Source organism: Notothenia rossii (assembly GCF_949606895.1).
Source record: "Notothenia rossii genome assembly, chromosome: 2".
NCBI classification, from domain to species: domain Eukaryota; kingdom Metazoa; phylum Chordata; class Actinopteri; order Perciformes; family Nototheniidae; genus Notothenia; species Notothenia rossii.
This window is the reverse complement of record NC_136904.1, coordinates 31,978,631-31,993,524: the sequence shown is the minus strand read 5'-3', so window position 1 is coordinate 31,993,524 and position 14,894 is coordinate 31,978,631. Positions and strand designations below refer to the sequence as shown.

The following is a 14,894-nucleotide window of genomic DNA, read 5'->3' as shown; positions in this document are numbered from 1 at the left end:
ATGTTAAGGTAGCCCCTAAAGGCACACTCTTTGCTCTGAATGGTTTCCTCCATGTTCTCATCACTGCTAATTTGATAGTGCCAGATAACGGCTCTAATTTTAGCTTGACAAAAACATCTAATCCCGTTACGCTCTGCACGGCTGCTCACACATAATTGTTTGGGAAAACTAACACGTTCCATTGGTTAATCACTTGTTGCCCTGATAAATGTAATTAATTATGGCAAAGAATTATTTATGAATGCAAAAACAATTTGATAAATAATTAACTTTAACAAAATGAGATTTTCTTCTCAGCGGTAAGGAAATCATTTAATTGACTAATAGGCAGGGTTGGGCAAGTTGTAATCATCAAAACAATAATAAGTTATTTTACATACAAAAGGATTATCTAATTATTTTAATTATGAGTGGTTCCTATTCTTTTCTGCGTGTGAGGTACACATGAACCACAGACTGCATTTCAATTCTTTCTTCTCTTTAATAAAGAATAAATCAATTCAGGATACATTTTACAGTAACAAAATCATTTTATTGTGTACTCACAATGAACACAAGTATTATTAGTTAATCTCTAATAGTGACCTTAAATATGCCTCGACTCAGCTGTTATTTGACCCGGCCAGGTGCTTCAATCATGTATTACAAATATCATCCAGTGTATGGCTCCATTGAAACAGCTGCCGTGTGACAGTGATGTGAACTTTAAACCAGAATGGTTCACTGCTGTTATCCCAACATGGCGGCGTTCCCCAGTCCAAATCCTTTAGGGCCGAAGTGCTTGGCGTAACAAACTGAAGAGAATTTTGAAAAACAAGAATACATTTAGTTATACCACAAAAATAGAAATGCTTCCTGTTCTATAAAATAGTTGTACGGTTGTAACTGCCATTTTTATTACTGAAAAACTATCCAATTGTGTGTGTGTGTGTGTGTGTGTGTGTGTGTGTGTGTGTGTGTGTGTGTGTGTGTGTGTGTGTGTGTGTGTGTGTGTGTGTGTGTGTGTGTGTGTGTGTGTGTGTGTGTGTGTGTGTGTGTGTGTGTGTGTGTGTGTGTGTGTGTGTGTGTGTGTGTGTGTACCTACCTTTACAGTACAGCTCTCCCTCCTTGTCTGTCACTGTGGTCGAATCCAGACTTTTAGCACACAGAGCGCAGCGGAAACAGGTTTTATGCCAGGGCTACGCACACACACACACAGACACACGGTTATTACACAAGTATTATGTAGCAAAAAATAAAGGTTAAGAAATACTTTCTTCTAAACTGAACAAACTTGATCTTAAAACCTATAAACTTTGTGAAGGTGACACTACAGTTAGCGATGTAGGGCACCTTTTTGATAACTTCAAAATGTACATTTTCAAACAAAGTTAAAACTGGAGAGTACATAATAACAGGACATTTACAATTTAAGTTGTCCAATTTTAAATGAATTGAAAGTACATTTAGTCATACTGGAAAGGTAATGTGACCATATCCTCAGAGGAAAGGTCATTAAGGTCACAAGGATTTATGTTATTGGGTCCTAAATGATCTGCAGTTGATTTCATTAAATATTAGGGCCTACAATTCTGTTTTAATTGTCTAACAGTCAGGTTGGTTGTTTTTAGACATTTTCTAGCTTGTGTGCAATAATGTATTGGGCCCAGAATGTTACTGTTACAGTATGAATGCATCATGATTGCACATAACCAATTGTCCCATTAGTATAGACTTCTCGTGCTGGCTGTTACAAATCCCTGAACTGAGTCCCAGCTCCGTCAGCATCTCGCTACCCCATCATGGCTGACAGTGTCTGCAGCTGTCTGCACTCACTCAGCCTTTCTCAATCAGATCGTCAGCCTTTGGGAGTTCATCACCTTCAGTCAATTTGAGTGCAATGACTTTGCCACAGAGTTTCTACTAGAGTTGAATAATTTTTGCTGTGGTTTTGGTTCCTGCCTGCAACTGCCCAGTAAGTAGAGCTTTAGTTAGAAGAGCTACTGCCTTTTCTGTCTGTCCCTAAGCAAAGCTCCTTATTCTCTGCTCCTGTTTCACCTCTTGTTTGGGCTCTAAGAACACCTTGGTAGTTTTATGGACAACAATGAAAACACTTTTTAAAGAAGCATCCTGTCTGGTGCTAGTGCCACAGGACAGTAACAACAACAACAATGAAGTATAATCCATAGAAAAAGGTTGTATAAATACAATTACAACAGACTACTGCTTACCTTCCCTGCTCCCATCACCTTCTCTGCTGCGTAGACGGCTTTAGAGCAGCGAGGGCAGCGGTCTGAACATCCAAACGTCTGGGAGGATTTATTCTCACTAGAATTTGAAGAAGCTGGTCGTGGTTTAGTCCTAGAAAAAATAATTTAAAACAAAAACATTTGTAATTATCTCAGGTCACTAGAGTTTGACTTTTGTACTTGTAGTTTGATTATTGTGGGTTTTTGACATGTTATATACACCATTACTTTTATATATTCAATAGTTTTTCAGTCATGTCAGAGTGGAACTTTCTCTGAAAGAGCAGTAAGACATCATGGTAGCTACACTAAAGTTTATTTACTTGATTTTTCCTTAAATGTAGAAGATAAACAGCATTAAGTTTAAGACTCAAATAGACACTTTTCTGCAGCTGTGTTTAGAACGGAACCTTCTTCATACTGGAGAATGATTAGTTTAACTAGTTTGACTTTCAATCATTTAAGGTTTAGTCACCCAAAAATGATGATGTTGCAGGTTGAAATGCTACGGGTGGATATCTTAAATAATGTGCCCGTAAAAACCCCTATGTGGCTCAACACCATTCACTCTAGATGTGGGTGGAATGACCCTTTAATGACAACCCAGGCTCCTGTTTCTAACCGCAGTGAACACATACTCTTGAGGCTGCAGGCCGGCATATCGAGGAGGGTCTGAGCTCAGAGCTCCAGCTCCTTGCCCGTATCCATAGCCTTTGGGCCCATATTTCTTGCCATAGCAGGACTTGCAGTAAATCTCAGACTCATGTGCTGCAACCGTGGTGCTGTCCAGCCCTTTTCTGCAGCCCACTGTGTGAAAGAAACACAAACACACTAGACATTTGCATCATTTGTTGTCTGACCACAAGGCTAGGGAGAATGGATTCAGTTTGCCTCGTGGGGAGTGTCATGGTGGAGTCATGGAGGGTAAATACAGCTCCCACTTAGCTGGTTTTATCAGTCAACAGTGACATTACACAAAGACAGATGTCTTGTGCTTCTATTTGTAGGAAGAGGAGAGGGTGTGGGGTGAATATTTGAGAAAAGATGAACACTTAGCATGATGGTTGAGCTAATAGCAGGCTTTTAGAGCTCCCACTGGAACAATCCAGCATGTTACCAGCTGGTGGGGGTTTGAAGAAAGCAATAAGAACATGAGGTGTGGCTTGATTAGACAACTGCAGCTGGTGAGGGACAAAGGAGTAAGAACTTAAACTGTATCACAGCAGGAGAAATTCAAGTCATTACAGACGGCCAAACCAAAGGATAGGAGGGGGAACTCCACCGTCCAAGTCCAAGAAAGGCTATTCAATAACTACAACAGATTGGATGAGGAAAAGGAAATGTCTATAGAGTAAATGTAATTTAATGAGAGACTATGGCCAGTGCTTGATTAACTGTGAAAAGAAAAGAGCAGCAGTAGGAGGTTGAATTGTAAAAAGATTGAGATTATTTTTATTAAAATATAGAGATGAGGGAAAAGAGGGGATGAAGTAAGAAAAACGATGGGGGGAAGGGAAAGAAATAGCAGTAACAAAGCCAGGAGAAAATAAAGGAAGTAGGCAGATTAGAAATACATAGATCTTTGAAAGAAACACAAAAGAGACAAAAAGTAAAAAGAAGAGGAAGAAAAGAGACTGATTTGAACACAATTTCAATCGAACAAATAACATAAAAAATGTGAACACATAAAACTAAAAGCGGATTTACTGAAGAAGAAGAAAGTGATTCAGATAGAGGCTAATGTGCTGCTGTGTGAGTCTTCTGACAGTTCAGAAGCAGATGGCCCCTTGATGTGTCAATAAGAGCAAATGGGACTGAAACAATGTTACTCTGCTGATCTACCATTACACACTACAAACTGGTCCAGCAAAGAGAGGGGCTCACTGCAGATGAAGCAGGTCTTATGGAAGCTCCGGCCGTTACACTGGATCTCCTCTGCATGGTACACTGTCTTCTCACACGCCGCACACTTAGCTCCACCTCCCAAGTTTGGCATCTTAGAAAAAAAAAAAAAACAAGCTTAGAGCTGCAAATAACTACTAATTTTTTCATTGAAGATTACTGACTCTCAAATGTGAAATAGTCTAATAAGGCTTGACCAACCAATAATGGTCATTAAAAATTACTCTTGTTTTTTGTGTAAATCATTTAATCAAGTGAAGTAATAATATTGCATCATAATGTATCTTAGTGTCTTCAAATCCCTTCAAATTATGTCTGACCAACCAACAAAAAACTCAAAGACATTCAGTTTTATTATATTAAACAGTGGAAAAACTGATTTTCTTTTACATTTCAGAAGCTGAATTGAGAGTGTTAAGGCATACTTGCTTATAAACATTTTTTGAAAATGTATCATAATGTTTTAAGTACGTTTTATAAAGTAATTGTTCCATCTCCGAAATAAGCGATCTGCACCACCAGGATTGTGGGTTGAAAATGATTCTAGCCAAAATAATGCTTTCAGAGTTCAAATTGAAATCAAAAATAGCATATCTTACCATACCATACATTCTAAAAACCTAACCACACCTCATTGTGATGTATTGACCTCCTGTGCCTTTGTCTTTCTTACTTTCCAGTCTGATGATTTAAAAGTCTCTAACAAAGCGCGACTTGAATTTCCCCATCAGTTTTAAAGCTTCTCATCTCAATCTGACTCTATTGTCAGCCGACATTCCAGTTCCGGCTCATATCAGAGGCTGCCCATCATCTCACAGGACTGGAATGTGATATTCTGGGAGCAGAGGCTTTAATGGGACCTCAGACAGACAAAAGACACTCCATCAAATACTACTGGAAATTATTCTACTCCAGATAAATCTGCCATATCACACTTGCCCAGTGTTTCAATTCATGCAAAATAGACAATGTACGATAAAATAAATGTAATTACATCTATGAAAACTAAAATAAATAAAGATTAATTACCCCCAAGTTGTACCCAAACTGAACTACGAACAGGAAATGTTTACTACAAAAATAAATGGGTCCTTACCTTGAATCACGGCCTGTGTGCTTCAGTGGCAGTGAATGCATCCCAGGCAGTTTATATACTGCCTGTCTCGCCATCACCGCAGTCCACTGGTGACGCTAAAATGACAATATCCTCCTAAAATAACTTGTGACAGCAGAGTCCTCTGACCCTTCATCACTTAAAGAGGTCTGAACATCAGCCAGGCTAACATTTGTTCAGGACTCACAGGCAGACACCGGAAACTCTAAACAGGACTCTAAAGACAGCTGGGAGCAGGGAGTTATCCACATGGTTATGGGATTATGTATGACGGATGGGAAAGCAACTGCATATCTGACTGTGATTACATCTCTTTAGATACATGAGTGACCATGTGATGCTCATTACGCACCAGAAGGCAAAATAGCTTCTTGGTTAAATGAAAACTGTAGTTTGTTGTGGGTTAAATGTTAAGGGTTCTCCAGAAGAGAGCCAGTGTTGACACCTACATCAAAATGGTTAACCTGTATGGTGTCCATTTTCAAAGTTGTCCCATCCAAAATATGTTTTACTAGGGGTTTAACAATCCATCGATCTGTATTGAGTCAATGACCAATGACTCGTACTCCTAAAAAAACTCTGATACATATCAACTCTAGGACATTTCTATACATATATATATACAATTTTATTTTCATCAAAAATCAAAGTCAAATCACGTTTGAGTTATTTTTGATTAAATATAAATGTAACATCTTGTCTCAAATTAATACCAGCCCGCTGAATCAAATTTGCATCTTGGCAGACTTGTCTAGTTTCACAAAGAATTGACATATTGTATCGTGAAGAGACTTGTGATTTACACGCATAAATTGTAAAGAAATATTTTAGCCATGCGAGTAAAACATCCTGTTTCGTGACCTCTGAATCACCTCCCACATCCATTTGTTCAGCTATTCAAATAAAAGGTAAAACACAATGGAAAATGTGTAATCGGGTGAGGAAATAAACAGCTAGTCGTATTTATGGTTGAAAGTGAGATGTAGGGACTTTCTGACGCATCTACCTTTAAAGATTTAAATAATACTTACAACTCCCACTTACACTTAAATTCAAGACTTTTTACAAAAAACAGTTTTTTTAATATGACAATTTGCTGCTTATTTGCATTTGATGATTGTAAACAGGGTCAACCTGTTTAGTCAAAAATCATGCAATGTAACCTAGAGCACTGGGAATTAGGGATCAGTATTTTAAATTGTATAGATCAAACAATCGTAGTAAAAATAATAAACAGTTTCATCTTCAATGATAATTTTGGTTTGTAGACTGATTCCAATCCCATAATATTGTATCACCGTAGAGACGAAAACGGAGACCAACTTCACATGATGTTCATAGAAATATGTATTAAAATTCAATTAACATTTTACATTTAACAAGACAACAGATACAGAAGGTAATTTCCTTTATAAATTAAACTTTTGAAAAAGTCTGATTAGTCTTACAATCACAAATATTGTCATATTCTTACCAGGGGTAACATGTACATATGTGCAAAAGTCTTTGCGTAAGGTTTCACTTGAGACAAAATGATCATAAAACAATGGTTCCCAATCATACTTGTCTTTCAGTCAAACGTCCATCTGACTTAAGTGTGTTGCCTTCTATAGCATTGATTATTTGTTTACTACTCTTGGTAATTTGAAGAAAAGGAATTGGCGTTCACATCACCAACTTTAGGAGAAATAGCTAAAATAAACAAACAAACAAAAACAAGAAAATTCATCTCTATCAAGTTATGCAGAATAAAGTTGGGGCAAAAATGTTTTTACCAGAATAACAATAATGTTCATGAGTTTCTGGTGAACTTTGTTTCAAAATAAAGACAGTAAGGCTGCTGTGAAATGTTCGGAGGTAATGAATACTGTGAAATGCTAACCAGACAAGATAAAAGGTCACCCAACACAAACATCACCCATACACACACTCAAAGTACACACTCATTAGAGGGTTTCTGTCTGGCTCTCAGGACTCCTCAGTGGCGACGTCCAGCTTCCTCTGAGGGATGTAAACTGTGTTGGGGGCCAGTTGTCCACCTGGGGTTACCATGGCAGCCAGAGGGGAGAGGTGGACTGGCGTGTGGAAGAAGCTGTGCTGGGGGAGAGCCGTCCCTTTGGGGGTGGTCATCAGGGGCTGCGGGACAGATAGTGATTGGTAAGGGTGAGTTCAAGAGAAAATGTCCCTGCTCCAATGCAATCAGTTTTCATAGGAACTAACTTCTCCTAAATAAACGTCTGCAATGAAGTCTGAAGACCAAAACTATCCCCATTGCTACACTGGCTCCCACGCCTTTGTTGTTGTGGTATGTGCAAACGGAACCCTAAACAACACCAGCAGATGGGATTTTATGTTGTTTCAACGGCAACATATTTATCTCCCAACAGGTATTTGCCAAGTATTTCAAAATGTGTGATCTGTAAAGTAACATGTTCAGAACTTCCTATCTTTACATTGAGAAGATAATACAAAGTTGATTCCCTTTCGTAAAGTTTGTTCAGTTGGGAGAGACAGGTTTTTAGAGATTGTCCCTAGTGTCGCAGACTGGGGTAAAAACCCCATTCGAATGACATATTCTGAATGCTTTTCGATATAAGGCCACATTTGTTATGTTTAAAAGAAATATGTCATGGAATATGGTTATACTCCAGATGTTATCCAAACACAAGCATGAGTTGTTACCTGTTGTAGACTGAACAGGGTCATGGGCTGCCCTGACAGAGACTGCTGCACAGGGGACACAGGTTTGATGAACACCATGCCTCTCTGCTGCAGAGCCAGAGGGCTGGCCATGCTGCTGACACCCTCCGGGGTCTGGGGGGCCGCAAAGAGGCTTCCCGGGCTGGACCCTGAGATCAGGCCAAGGTTCTGCAGGGTGAAGTTGAGGATGGCGGGGCTGGGGCTGTGGAGGCGGTGTGCCTGCTGGGTGGTGAGGGGCGAGGCGGCGGCTGGTTTGTGAAGACGAAGGCTGGTGGGGGTCGTCTCCTGGGCTAGGGCCTGTCTGGAGCCTGTGGACAAAAACAAGTGTTAAAATGTATACTATAGACCCTTCATTTGATCATTTGATCAGGTTCAATTTGAGCTATAAAATAAAGAATCTAAGATGCATTTCACTAGGAAGATAAGTGTAAATATAGAACATTCACTATTTGGATGAATTAATTGTGATTTAACAATCTCCGGTTGAGATTTTTTATTTCTTACGCATTTGGACGATTGGTTGAACGAAAAAATGGACTCATATCAAGAGAAGTCTAAAATCCACCTTTCATGACGTGTTTACCTGCAGTGGGTGTTTGGTAGATGTAAGCGGGAGTTAAGGCCTTGTTGCTTTCTCTCCCTGCATCTTGGGCTTCCCTGTAGCTGATGAGGGACTGCTGGGAGATTGGGATCAGGTATCCGGCCGGTATTAAAGTCTTGACAAGCAGGGAAAAAAAAGTCAAACTTTGCGCAGTTGAATTGACAAAAGCAACACATCTCAGTCTCTTTGTGTATTTTACCTCTGTGTGGAGCTGTCCTGGCGTTAAGGGTACGACCCTGACTGGTGTTAACCCCGCCTCGCTGTCTGAGTATGCTGTCCTGTCCTCTTTGTCCAGGAAGGTCTCCAAGCTTTGTTCTAGTGTCTGATTGGCTACAGCAACACCGGGGGTGTTGACAAACTCCGGGTCAAGGTGGAGGGCGCGAGGCGAGGGCCGGTTTAAAGGCTGAGTGCTGCGCCGGGCATTCAGACGGGCCTGCAGGATCTCACACAGCTTTGGAGACGTGTCCTAAAGGAGGTCAAAGGGAAACAGAGAGGCGGGGGAATAATCTGAATTAGGGCTGCCAAAATAATCACAATTCGATCAATATCGCAATATGGACTTCATCTAATATCCAAAATCGCATGGAGCAGAATGTGTAAAAAATGTGTTAAGTATTATGGCCTAATATAGCAGACTAATAATTGTATTCTACTATCATCAGAAATGTTTTTTATTTGGTTGTGATCCCCTTAAGTACCATACCATGATTATTTGAATATAAACTGTAAGGAAAATTTGAATATTCTTGCAATAATGAGAATTTTCTACAATGTCAGGAATCATATCGCAATAAGAAATCTCAGCCAAAATATTGCAATTAGATCATTTAGATTGAGCAGTGCTAGCTCCTCCAGTTTTTTTATATTTATATTTGCAGAAGTCTTGCCATTTTCCACAATTCTTCAACATCAGTGTTGTACAAATGCACCGTTTCGATGGATGGTATTGGTATTTACCTTAAAGTTGGGGTCTGTCCTCTTGGCTTTGGATGGGCTGCCTTCTGAGGTTGAATCTGAGCGCAGCCGTTTGAGCACTAAGGGGCTGACGTCTGACGCCCTGAAGGCCGGCAGAGTCTTAGCGGTGCCCTGGCCCGTCGGACTCTGCCCTGTTTTATCCTCAAAGGTCATGGAGCGCACGGCCAGGCTGGTGGGCTGCGGCCGGACCAGAGGGTTGGGCCTCGGGGACGAAGAGTGCAGGTACACAGCGAATGGAATGCCCCCCCGCTGCTGGGGCAATAGGACGGGGATGAGGGAGGAACACTGCGCTTGGATGTAGGCGAGGGAGCCTGTGGGCAGGGCTGTCAGAGGCGTGTGGGGGGTAAGGTGGACGGTAGTGTTGACTGTAGTCTCCTGGGTTGGAGTTTGAAACGGTGCTTGAGGCGGCTCCATTGAAACAGAGGAGGGGTCCAGCCTCACAGCAGCAGAGTCTGCCTCTGCAGCAAAAGGCTTTGGATCATCAGCTCCAGTCCTGGAACACAAGTAGGACTCTCATTTAACACGTAATTCATTTAAAATGATACAAATCAAAGGCTGTAGGGTAACTTTTAAATTAGCCACTGCTTTATACATTCATCGATAATGACCTAATAGTCGTTCAAATGAATCATAGGCTTCAGGAAATCATGTAAATAGAGATGCCTCAACAATAAAGCCAGGCGGTGTCCATGATGCATTCAATCACATGTTGGAATCAAAGTTTGTCTGAATACCTCAAACAGTTTAGTCTAAATGGAACCAAACTTACGATGACTCCTGGTTGAGCTCAATCTGACAAATAGCAGCAAGTTGGGCCATTTTGTTTGGGAGTTCAGTGTTTGATGAATCACCTGAGGACAGAAGAGGAAAAGACCGTCATCACACCACTCACAAAGATATGTAACAATAGTAGCCTGGTCTGAAGGAACATTTTCTGCACTCACTGAAGGCGCCTTTGAAAGGACTGTTGGGGGCGGAGTTGATCTTTCTGCGGTCGTCCTGAATGCTCTTGGCCAGCTTTATGAGTGAGGGGTGTCGGGTGAAGCCACGCTTGGCTCCGGGAGATGAGAACAGGTTTTTGGCACAGTTTTCTAGAGCACGGGGCTCCAGTACACTTTTTTTCTTGGTTGCGCATTCGGATGCGGAGCTCTTCAAATCTGAAACAAGAGTTTACAGTTTAGTCCGTGAAGATCTGAGATACTAATTTAACTTACCATCAGCTGCAATGGCAATAATTATTCAACAAACTGAGTCCTGAAATATATTTCACAGGAGTCTAAGCCTTATTTCCTTTTAATTAAGGACCAAAATATAAAGAATAAAAAGGGAAAAGAGGTCAGATGATACCTTCAACTTGTGGGAATTCTTCGGGGCCGACCCATTCAAAGGCGGGCTTCCTCCCCCTCTCTTCGGTCACATGGACTTTCTCAATGAGCTTCAGGCTCCGCAGCACATTAGCTATGTCGTACAGCCGACGTACTTTGGCTGCAAACACATGAAAGAAACAGAACCATTATATACTACACATACAGAGACACAGAACATACTGTTACAGAAATACAAAGAAACCTGCATCTAAAGCGGTCCAATGTCTATTCCTTCTCACTGCATTCAAAGTTTTACAATTGCACATACATTCTAAGATTGGGAAATATGAACAGCATGGAGTAGATGTTTCATTTATAAAGCACTTCATATTTGACTTAAAATCCCGAAGTGCTACAAGCAGTGAGCATGAACAGTATAAAAACATTACACAACACGGTAGAATAAATACAAAAATAAGTTTACAACTCTCTAAAAGATTTCTATCGATTTACGATCCAAGAAGGTCTCTATTACACATTAGGAAGATGGTGAGTTGGCAAACTTGCTGAAATATTAGTTTTACTAACCCTGCCTATAACTGAGATACAGGTTTTATACTCACTCTTGAACTTGTTCTTGTCTTGATCCACACACTGGTCTTCTCCGATCAGGATCTTGGCGGCCACGTCCAAACTGACCACACGAGGATTAGACACCAGGAAGAGCATGACAAACTTCTGGCTCATCACCCTCAGAGATTTATCCTTTCTACTGTTAACAGAGGCTTGACAGGACATACAAAAAGGGGATTTAAATCAGATTACTGTCACATACCCAAGAACAAGTTGAATATTTTACAGAACTCCAGCTTTTTTGTTCAATTTAAGGGTTTTTCAAGGATTGCTTCTCACCTGCTTTGAACTCTACTCCTGGAAGCTCCACAAAGAAGAGCTCCTTCTGTCCCTGCTCCCCGCTCTCAAGCTGCACCACCTCCTCGTTCTCTTTCTCCTCCCCGTCAAAGTCAAACTCCTTGTCCCGGAGACGCTGCCGGATGTGCAGCATCTGCTGGCCGTACCTTTGCTCCTCGCCCACCTGCTTCAGAACGGCCAGAGTCTGGGCCAGTTTGGTCCGGCCGTGCCACGTGTAGCGGTTCTTGGCCGAGCGGCTCACCATGTGCAGACTCTCCAGCACGTTCATGATGTCGTAGATGCGCCGCCGTTCTACACCTGGGGAGAGAGAAAATAATGTCTTTCAAGTTAAAAACTGATTAGGTATCACAAATAGTTTAAGAAACTGCAGAAATTATTACTTGAAATGGGGAGAAAACACAATTTCAAACCTACTACAACTATGTGTACACTGTCCAATTGCAACAAACTTCAATGCTTCTGTAAATCAGAATATACCAGACATCACAATTACAGTCAATGTAGAAAATGTAATTAATGTTAGCATTGTAATAACTCGTGAATTCAGATATCATGGCATCTATGTCACAGCCATAACAGTATTATTATGATCTTTAAATAAAATGGACCCCTTTGACTACATTGAAACCTAATTGCCACATCTACTACAAAGAGTTATTGAAAGCAATGATAGGCTGTTGCACCCATAAAGCATTCATTTTGATAGTAATACATAATACTCTACATCAAATATTTGCAAGAGAACACATACTGAGCTCAGTAGCCACATCGTCCAGGCAGATGTCGTTGTTGAGGGCCGGGTTGGGGTGATCCGGGTATCGGGCGAGAAATTTGTGACAGAGCAAACCCAGGCTCTTCTCTTTCCTGCTGATCATTTTCCAGTCTCCGTTTTCCGATTCCTACGAGAAGAAAAAAAATAATACAAGAGATTTTGAGACGCCTTGACTCATCAGAAAGAGTTGTGTGGTAATGTGAGGAGATTTATTGTACCTGTGAAGGATCAAGACCTTCCCGTCCGTCGTTGTCGACGCACAGCTCCTTCTCTCGGTTCCTGATTTCAGGACTAGCAGCACTGATGAGCATTTTCAGATTGGAGGTGGGCGTCCAGGGGTCAACAGAACGTACTTCCATTCCCTTTTTAGGTGTAGTGAGGGGACCCACGGTCAGCTGGTTCTCCACGGAGATGGCACACTGACCAAATGATTTCTTTGGAGTATTTATTGTAACCTTTGGTGCTACAAAGCCTTCATCCTAGTCAGCAAAAAGATAAATCAAAAGACAATGATTAAGATACAAATCCATCCATTGCCTATTGATATCATAAAAAATAAAAAATGATATCCAAGACACACTCAGATTCCTATGTACTCACTGACCTTAGAATGAGCTTTCTGGGTCAGGGATTGAGATTCAAGCACCATACTTGACATTTTCCACCTGAACATAAGAATTGAATAAGTATTATATTAGCTAAAGTAAACTAGGCATTAATAAAAAGATGCAATCGTCAAGTGATAGTATAAAACAATGATTGAAAAATGTGCTCTTAACACGTTTTGGATATAGACATAGGTACAAAATCATAATGGTGTTCAGCCGTATTAACTATGATTAATTTAGCCAACTAACATTAATACGTTCCACATTAACTTCAACAATAGGCTACTGCTATTTAAGTGTTTACATATTATCAGAACCACATCCTTACCGCTTTTTCCCTGAAATATATTTGTCGAGGACCAACATTGTTAAAGCAGCGTGAGAAAAGAGAGTGAAACTATGAACCGGTGATTTCATTCGATTTTTTCAATTCATCACCAAGTAAGAATAAATAAAAATCGGTTTAAATCTAATCAAAACACCAGATTTATATTGGCGGTAACTGACGTGCATTCCATCGAATCGCGGGGCCAAACGGACGCAGAGGGGCCGCCCTTTTTGCTGAAAGCAGCCAATGGCAGCGTAAAGGAAGTGGATGACTGTCCCGCGCAGGTAAACTGTTTTTTGAAATCCTTGGCGCGGAACGTCTGTCCGGTATCAGCGGCGGCTCGCTTTAAACTGCGATACCGACAGGGCTAAAGTCTGAATCATTACGATAAGTTCATGTGCATTCACAGGGTTACTTGTTTAAAAAGCGTGAGACTTCCCCAACGTAAGATAATGCTTGTCATGTAGCCGGCGAACGCCCGCCGTCTGGATATCCTTATAGCTAAAAGTTAACAAAACGTTGTAAAACCGGTATACCCAGAGGCTTCATCCATTCATTGCTTTGTTTTAAAACACACAGCCGCAAAATTCGCTAACATGTCTATCGATTTAAGCAGTTTATAAGGAGGAGGCGGCAACTTAACCTAGCTTACCTTAAACTAAAGCGTTAGATAAATAAAACGTCTTGGGACAAGGTACACACGTTTGCATTATCAAGCAGAAATTATGCTATGTTCAAACGTACCCCAAATTCATGAAATAAGCCTTGCTCAGAGAAGGAAACGTCCCATCTTCACAGCAACGTTAATGTTTTGCCGATACCAGTTGAGTGTTTCCAAAACATAAATCCGGGTCCTTAATGTGGATTTTAACAGAACTCCATACGTTTCCGCGCTAATATAACCATTAAAAAAACACCCAAAGTGGAATAGTACACAATGTGCGAAGCTCTTATTTTTATTTTCCCTCCTGATAGTAAGCAGTAGCCTCTTGGTCAACTTTACTACAGATGTGGAAAGTCTTGGTGACCAGAAGCATTTGGCCCGCCCCAGCCCAGAGCCCTAGAGGAGCATCGCGCTGACGTCAGACTACGCACTTCCGCCTGTGGCAGAGCGGAAGAGGAAACACTCTAATCTGCAGTGTGTAGCATCAATGCCTTGTTTAAATATTGTAAATTGCTTTGGATAAAAGCGTTAGCTTAATGAATTGCAATGTAATATAATCTATTTTTTTTAAAACTGAAAATATATAACACAAAGAATTATAGCATTAATAAAGTGTCCTGGTGATAGGGGCATCTAGTTCACGTCTGTTAACCCTATTTAGGCCTACCTGTTGCGTATTCCAAAACATGGTATTTTAGAGTACGTTTTAGAGGGGTTTGAGTATTCATCACCAAAAGCTAAATTAGTTTAACATTTAGTTGTATT

General features: G+C 40.7%; 2 protein-coding genes across 2 annotated transcripts; both read right to left on the bottom strand.

Annotated features, from left to right (window-relative positions):
* Positions 1-510: 510 nt before the first annotated feature.
* Positions 511-5,350, bottom strand: csrp3 (cysteine and glycine-rich protein 3 (cardiac LIM protein)). The gene is made up of 6 exons (XM_079663764.1): positions 5,227-5,350; positions 4,113-4,224; positions 2,867-3,035; positions 2,211-2,340; positions 1,085-1,178; positions 511-794 (listed from the first exon to the last, which is right to left on the bottom strand). Exons 2-6 carry the CDS (start codon positions 4,222-4,224, stop codon positions 730-732), a joined length of 570 nt encoding a protein of 189 aa, XP_079519890.1. The 5' UTR covers positions 5,227-5,350; the 3' UTR covers positions 511-729.
* A 953-nt stretch (positions 5,351-6,303) lies between these two features.
* e2f8 (E2F transcription factor 8) lies at positions 6,304-14,554 on the bottom strand. The gene is made up of 14 exons (XM_079664007.1): positions 14,210-14,554; positions 13,134-13,194; positions 12,748-13,008; positions 12,509-12,656; positions 11,740-12,054; positions 11,451-11,612; positions 10,868-11,005; positions 10,465-10,677; positions 10,290-10,371; positions 9,503-10,013; positions 8,745-9,011; positions 8,528-8,660; positions 7,927-8,252; positions 6,304-7,380 (listed from the first exon to the last, which is right to left on the bottom strand). The coding sequence occupies exons 1-14, from the start codon at positions 14,218-14,220 to the stop codon at positions 7,213-7,215; spliced, it is 2,796 nt and encodes a 931-aa protein (XP_079520133.1). The 5' UTR covers positions 14,221-14,554; the 3' UTR covers positions 6,304-7,212.
* Between the last annotated feature and the right edge of the window lie 340 nt (positions 14,555-14,894).

Excerpts from the sequence above, each read along its gene's own strand:
- csrp3 (XM_079663764.1), bottom strand. The coding sequence starts at position 4,224 with ATGCCAAACTTGGGAGGTGGAGCTAAGTGTGCGGCGTGTGAGAAGACA. Across the intron at positions 3,036-4,112 it reads TAAGACCTGCTTCATCTGCA|TGGGCTGCAGAAAAGGGCTG; the intron begins GTGAGCCCCTCT and ends TCTTTCACACAG. Across the intron at positions 2,341-2,866 it reads GCCGGCCTGCAGCCTCAAGA|GACTAAACCACGACCAGCTT; the intron begins GTATGTGTTCAC and ends TATTTTTTCTAG.
- e2f8 (XM_079664007.1), bottom strand. Across the intron at positions 12,657-12,747 it reads AAGGTCTTGATCCTTCACAG|GAATCGGAAAACGGAGACTG; the intron begins GTACAATAAATC and ends TTCTTCTCGTAG. Across the intron at positions 10,014-10,289 it reads GAGCTCAACCAGGAGTCATC|GACTGGAGCTGATGATCCAA; the intron begins GTAAGTTTGGTT and ends CTTGTGTTCCAG.